Raw genomic sequence first — 7,633 nt, forward strand, 5'->3', positions numbered from 1 at the left:
TCTCACGTCAAAATGATTTGAAGGATTTGGATGTTTTTGCTAAATTAAACAAGAGAAAAGTAAAAAAAAGGTAAAAACTTTAGCAGGAAAGACAACAACTGTGGAGCAGTCTCCATCTCTCTTGCATAATGCTGAGGGTTTAAATACTGATTGTGCTTTTTTTTACCAGCATAGAAAAGAGTAAAATTCCCTTTATCCTACAGAAAATACAAACGCAAAGCAGGAGTCCTACATCAGCTCCCCCTGCACAGTGAGCCCAGCCCCCTTCCAAGCTCTTACCACATTGTAGCAGGACTTCTTGTCCGACCCGGTGAAGTGATACGGGTCTACTGTGTTGCACCTCTGCATGTACATCTTGAACATGTTGTTGATGTGTTTCAGGGACATGACACAGACGGCCGAGTTCGGGGTCGGCTCTGGAGAGTTCGGTTTCCCCCGTGCAAAGGCAGCGAACAGCACGTCGTCGCCTTCCTCTACTTTCAGCTGCTTCTGCAGCTCAACGTCATTGCCCACCTTGGTGACGTTGGCCGCCTGGAGGATGTTGAATACCTTCACGGCTTCCGCGGAGCGACGCCGCCTTTTATCGGTGCTGATGCATTCGAGGGGCATCTCCACGTAACGGCGGATGTCGAAGTCCAAGGAGCACGTGCGGACTATGCGGGTGTGGTAGGCTTGGGAGTCCTTGCTGACCTGCTGCACTGTGAGGAAGTAGGTGAAAGGTCCACTGTGGAAGGAGTAAACGTATCGCAGGTAGTAGTTTCCACGTAGAGACGGAATAAGATCCATGAAGGAGCGGCTGGAGAAGAAAGTGAAGCCGTTCTGGCTCGTCTTCATCTTCCGTTGAGAAATGGTATGGTGACGTGTCGCGGTGCCCGACATGTTTCCAATGCCTGGTATCTCAGAGTTCCCGACGAAAAACTTGATGACGTTGCTTTCCACATTGAGCACCTGAGAGCCTGAAGGGCTGACCACAATATCCGAGTCGACAGGCTGACCCTTGCCTTGACTCACTCTGTGGGCAAAGCAGTAGACCTGTTCATCTACGGTTTTGGGGCTGGTGTCATCATCCAGGACGTGACGGCGGCAAACCCCATTGTCCGCAGAGCCGCAGCTGTACAACCCCTTGTCGTAAATGTTCTCCACCACCAAAGCGACGTTGTGATTGTCGACCCTGCCGCCGCCGATTGCGTCGATCGGTGTCTGGCCGCAGGTCTCGTTTGCAAGCAGCGGCCCAGTGTGGTACTCCGACAGCTTTGTGAGGTTCGGGGCCAGGGCATAGATTCTGTTTACAGCCCCGACGTAGATGATCCCGTCGAGCGTGACCATGTTCTGGATGGGGAAGTCTGCGGTGAACGTTGGGAGCTCGTAGGTGACGGAGAGGTTCAGTTTGTCGGTCTCAGCTGATTTATCACACTGGCCCCGCGCGCTGGAGCACAAGGCCCACAGCAGCGTGACGACATGAAGCGAGAAGAGATTCATCCTGTTCCAGAAATAAGAGACAAGAGAAATTAGTAAGAGTAAAACATCCCTTTCTGGAACTCAGAGAACTCAAAACATTCATCATACATATCTCTGAATAGGTGACCTCAATTGTCTGGAGTGTGAATGAGCTGAAAAGGGACCGAGGAGAAAATAGAGGGACATCGAAAATCTCTTTTTAGACTCATAAATGGAACTGTGTCAGGGTATGAAACCAGGGTTTACTCACTTCACCACGAGCAGTGAAACCATTCATACTGAAGTGACTAAAGGCTTCATGATGATGCAAAGCTTTAATATCAGCCTCCTAATCACCGGACTCCACTGACCCCTTGTCAAACCAGCAGTGAGACCTGGGTGAGCACTTCTGCGGTGCCGAGCTCCCTCCTCAAGTGACCACAGTGAGAGGCAGAGCAGTGAATCACCCAGAGAGCGGACCGCTCTGCAGGGCGACGCAAACCACCGGCCTAAGTTTAGACAAGCAAGGTTCCCGAGGGAGCGGAGATAAACTTAATTAAAACAAAAGAGGCTGGAGGGAGAAGGCGAGTGGGACCATCCTGTCAAATGATAAATAACCCCAGCGACTAAATGGTAATCCACTGGGGGATGCTTTTAGTGGGGGGAGGGGTGGGGTTTGGATAGGGGGGGGGGGGGGGGGGGGGCAAGGGCACCAGGGAATTTGCAAAGTGTGTATTTGCATGCTCCCGTATCTGCATGTGGTTTCAACAGATGCAAAAACCAAGACAAGGCAATAACATCCAGCAGCGCAGTGGCTTTGGTTTTGAAATGCATGCCCACAGTGTTGCATAAAGACACTGAGATTCCATGTGTGCACATACTGGCGGATTTCTAACTGATGTCTCACTGTTACCATTGAGTCTGGGCTGCGTTTTATATTCTCAGTGTTTCAGGGAGAATATATAGAGACAGACAGATCTAACAGGTGCTTGTAGGCAAGCTCCTAAACATTACTAGTAAGTGCCAGAGACACAAGAGTCTGAGGCAAAACTAGAAGGGAATATAGTAGAAAATAAAGATAAAAAGGAGCATTTATCTGGAACCCAACACAGGATTATAGATGTTATGAAGGGCAGGGTGAGATGAGTTTCGTCTTGTTTTGGTCTAAAATTATGAGTAACATTGGGCACATTATTGCGCACCTGCACCAAACACAATAAATGTAACTAATCATGGCACGGCTGTGTTTTGAGAAGGACAAAAGGCGGCGGAAAAGAGTGAAAATATTTTCTGTTCGAGAGGAAAGTGACTCATGGCGAAATGTGTCAGAAAACACAAATGGGAAGCTGGTGAAATGGAGTTAGGAGCCAGAGAAAACATTTCAAAACAGGCTGTGTGTATTTCCAGGGGAGGAGGAGGAGGTGGAGGAGGTGGAGGAGGAGAGGGTCAGGAGTTCCAGGGTCAGGGTCTCTGCGTATTTACGCACGAAACGAGTTTGAGCGAAATGAAAAGAGGAGAGAAAAGTGAATAAACGGTGAGAAAGAGAGATAATAAAGTCACCTGTTAGCGAGCCACGGTGCTGTACGCTCCCCTTGATCTAAATCATATTCCGCCGGTCTCTCCAGGAGCGGGACTTGTTGACTTTCTCATCAAGTACAAAGTGATCTCTGGGGATTTTTCTCTTCGCTCTTCCGTGAAATAAAATCCCAGAAAGAAATAGTCCGGTTGTTTTTCTCTGTCTGTCTTTGCTTTGTTTGTTCACACTGGTTCAAGTGTATTTGCTTGCTCTCCGGCTGAAACCTGTAAGACTCAACACTGACTGACTGCATCCACAGAAACGCGCTGCTGTGCTGCTGCTGCTGCCGCTGCGGTGCCGCTCTCTCCTCTCGTGGCGCGTAAAGCTCCGCCTCTTTCTCTCCAAAGTGTGTGACGCACCCAGGTGCTGCGGCGGCTCCTCTCTTTGAGGAGTTCAGGTGAGGCAGACACACAGTGAGATAGGAAGGCCAGTCAGAAAGCCGAGCAAACAGCAAATGATGAGCTCTAGTTAGTGGTAATCATGTGGAACATAACCACCAATTACATGGGCGCAGATCCAGGGGGGGACTGGGGGGGCACATCCCCTCCCAATTTCTGAAAAACATGAATTACCCACCCCCCATAAAATACACTCCATTTTTCAAAAGTGAACAAATGTATTTCCAAACTTCATATTCTTCTCATTTTAGATTCCCATCTAAAAACACTGAATGACTGAAATGGTGGAATAAATAATGTTTGACAAAGTTTGAAACTAAAATGCAAATTAATTCACTTCAGTTTCTTACCCAGACGCTGATGATCAGCAGGCATTAAAACAAATAATTAATATTTGATATTTTGATATTCTTCCATATCAATGAATCCTGCATAAAGTAGTCCCACACACTGGTAGAGAAGGAAGATGGTAAGAAGAACATGGGGCTGAGTTGACGTTACATGACCCTTAAAAACCCTTAAATTATGATTTACTAATAAAACAGTTAAATAAGCAGTGTCGGCTGTTTAGGACAAACACATCAGAAAGGTAAGGCAAGGCAAATTTATCTGTATAGCGCGTTTCATACACAGGGCACTCAATGTGCTTTACATGATCAAAACGTGCAGCAGAATATTAACAAACATTCAAATTCAGGAATAAAAACATGCAAATTATTCAAAAATAAAAATAAAAACATTTAAATTCATCCATAGAAACATTTGAAATAAACTTCATCAACATTAAAATTCAGGAATATAAACATTCAATTTCAAGCGCAGTAAATTATCCCATGTGCAGTGCTTTCTGAACGATGTGGCGAGCATCTACCAAGTTGTGATTCATGGTGGCATGGTATGAGTTGCATACGGGCAAAACAAAAACAAACACAACAACACAGCCCGCCCCCATCCTGACGTCGGATCTGCACCCCTGACCAATTACAACAAAACCAATTAGATTTTCAAAGAAGCGCTAAATAAAGTTTTATTTTAAATGCTGTTTTAATTCAGTGATACTTACGTTTATTCATCATGACCTCATGGAACTTAAATAACTGTGATTTATACCTCTGTGGGTGGGTTTCACCTTTGATGCAGCCCACTGAAGTGCAGTATATTAAGTGTAAATTCCTTACTCCCTAACTTTGGAGGGATTCATCCACCAGATCCAGACACTGAAGAAGGAGCTTTAAACCATTAATAAAGCATATTTTGCAGCACAACGTACGTTACTGATGTGCCCTCGGCTGATTGTGAAGACTCCATAAACAGTTAGAATTAAAGAAAACACAAAGAAAAGGTCACTTAGGCTTCCTTTCTTCTCCAGCTTGCACCTGACTCTCCTGCAGCACCCGTGTGAGTCAGACCACTGACCATGTTGAAACGGCTCACTCAGCCGTAAATAATGAGCTAAGTTTTAAAGGCTGAACCCGCTGTTTGTGTGCGTGTGTGTGTGTGTGTGTGTGTGTGTGTGTCTCATCCATGAATCACAGTGGCAAGCACAAAAAAAAGAAAAGTCCTTTGTCCCACTTCCTGAAGGGAGGGCAGTGGGAATGAAGACGGGAAGCCCTGATAACAGTGTGTGTGGATGAGAATGAGAAGGTACGGAGGTGCCGAGGAGCGGCACCGCGGCCGTTCGCACTCACTTTCTGACAGACGCAGTGACATGTGAGGGTTTATTGAGACAGATAGTCAGGGGACGAGCGTGTTCAAGTGGGTGGATGAGTGATGTGATGGAATCTGTGACATGTTCGGTGTGAAACGAGACATCTTTGAGGATGTAATAACTGTGTCGGCGAGCTAAGGTGTCATTACAGCTTAAACGTTTCCTCTCTCTCCTTTAAAGGCTCATCTGGTTCTACATTCATTCTTAAAACTGCCTATCTGTGGAATTCATCGACCCTCTTTTACTCTCAACTCCCTGATTTTCCCAGAAGACAACGCTGTTACCTCTGACACCGCGCCGGAGAGCCCTTAAACTGTCACTGTATATCATCCACCTGTAGTTTAACTCGTGGGATCTTCATCTACTTCTTCATCTACGGTGTTGAGCTACAAGAAATGAGATGATGGTTAAACTTTGAGTAAACAAAACAGACGACGGACAAAGGAAATGGCTTCATAATAATCTAAATCTAAAAAAGTAAATCTATGAAATCAGCGCTCAGAATAGATGATTAAAGGACGAGTTCCACATTTATTCACTTTCTTGACAAATGTTTAGCTCAACGTAGAGACTGAAAACAGGGAGAAACAGCAGATGTTGCTCCGTACTGCCCACCAGCACATTTCTAATTTGATGTATTTGACATGGGACGATACATGTGGCCAGTGGCGGATTAAGGCTGTCATGGGCCCCAAGGCTACTGTTTGTTTGGGCCCCCCCACATTATTAATCAAGCTTTGTCAGACCCCCCCGCCCCCCCGCCCTGCTAGAACAGAAGAAGAGTCTGCAACCTTGAGAAATCCTGACAATTTAGGAATTTTCTTCAGTAGATCTTGGTCCTGTTGTTCTTTCAGTCATTGTGCTTTTCTTTTTAATGCTATCACATCACACTTTCTAGCATTTTGCCGCTTTGCTGTCTAGTAACAGTGTGTGACCTGTCATTTGACAAATGACTGTAGTTATATAGCGCCTTTATAATCTTCTGACTACTCAAGGCGCTTTCACAGTGTTTGTCACATTCACCCGTTCACACAGACATTCACACTGATGGCAGTGGACATCTACAGACCATCTAATCTAATCTAACCATTCACACACATTTACACACCCATGCGCAGCACGGGGAGCAATTCGGGGTTCAGTGTCTTGTCCAAGGATACTTCGACATGTGGACATGTGGAGGTGGGGATCGAACCTCCGATTTCTCGAATGGAGGACGACCCACTCTATCACTGATCCACAGTCGCCCGACAACAAAACTGACCTTCTGAACCCGGCCACATGATGGCAGCTGATTGGATAAATGTATCCCATATCTATCCAATCAGTGACTTGATTTTCTTTAATGTTTCTAAGGGCCCCAATAGGAGGCACGCCCCCCCCCCCCCCAAAAAAAAAAAGAATGGCCAATGCAGGGCCCCTGCACACCTGGGGCCCCTGGACACCTGGGGACCCCGGGCTGCAGCCCTAGTCCAGCATATCCCTTAATCCGCCTCTGCATGTGGCATTGATGCATTTGCAGATAAAATGCCACCATTGCAATGTACACAGGACTTCTAACTGTGACTTCTTAGCAGACCGTGCCCCTGGTGAGGCTTTTAAGGATTCAAACACATAAAACAACTGTCTCATACAGAAGAATAGAAGCCGACAATAAAACAATCACAGCCCATAAAACAACAGTCTGAAACAGGCATCAAAAGCAAACTTTAAAACAGACATAGACAGACAGTCGTTACAAACAAATACAAAATGAATGAAAATATGTATCTCAGTGTTCACACATGTTGCCTCTGTTTAGGCCGTAGTGTTGCCTCTGCAATAAATGCTTTTTAAATCTGTTTTTTTTTTTAATCTGCGTGACTTTCACTAAAAAAAAAGCACTAACCAAATGTTGTTCTGTGTTTCGCTGGTTTGCAGTCTCCACTAACTGCTCTCTTTGTAGTGGCTCCTCTACTGTTAGATTTTACAGGCATTTGACTGACTGGTTCTGGGGAAGGCTTTTCAAGTATAATAGAAAAAACAGTTCTTGGTTTTAAAGGGGGATACGTGCAGGACTATAGATTTTACCCATGATGCAGTGGCTTCTTGGAGTCTTGTCACCGTGAGCTGGTCAGACAACCAGTGGAGACCAATGAGCATAACTGTGGTCGACGTGAAGCTCATACATCAGGTTTTTCACCTCCACTTTGTCCAAGAATGACATAAAACCCCTACTGCATCTCTCTTTTTTAAAACTCTGCTCACTTATTTGAATCACCTCTGGGTCACAGCATCAACTTAATTCCATTCAAGTGTGCTCTTGCAACAAAACCCCCAAAAAAACAGTCTTGTAAAAGCTCATTGTCTTCTTTTTTTACGTCTTACAGATGAGCAACAAGTTCCACAACACACTCCTTCACTCTTTGTTGGAGGAACTGTGTTTTTGCCTTACCTCGGGGTATTTCTGACGCAGTTGTCAAGGGGTGTGTCTGACACAGGGCGTGTGTGTGTGTGTGTGTGTGTGTGTGTGTG

The 7,633-nt window shown here is 45.6% G+C and overlaps 1 protein-coding gene across 2 annotated transcripts in view; it reads right to left on the reverse strand.

Annotated features, from left to right (window-relative positions):
* The window catches only part of met (MET proto-oncogene, receptor tyrosine kinase), an 83,028-nt gene extending 79,863 nt beyond the window's left edge, over positions 1–3,165 (reverse strand). For both annotated transcript variants that reach the window (XM_083916531.1, XM_083916530.1), the window contains exons 1-2: positions 2,998–3,165; positions 280–1,480 (exon numbers count right to left, since the gene is read on the reverse strand). In XM_083916531.1, the coding sequence (XP_083772657.1) occupies positions 280–1,479 (1,200 nt within the window). In that variant the 5' untranslated portion in view covers position 1,480; positions 2,998–3,165. The remainder of the gene's footprint in view (positions 1–279; positions 1,481–2,997) is intronic.
* Positions 3,166–7,633: the final 4,468 nt, after the last annotated feature.

This window comes from Echiichthys vipera (assembly GCF_963691815.1).
Source record: "Echiichthys vipera genome assembly, chromosome: 7".
NCBI lineage: Eukaryota > Metazoa > Chordata > Actinopteri > Perciformes > Trachinidae > Echiichthys > Echiichthys vipera.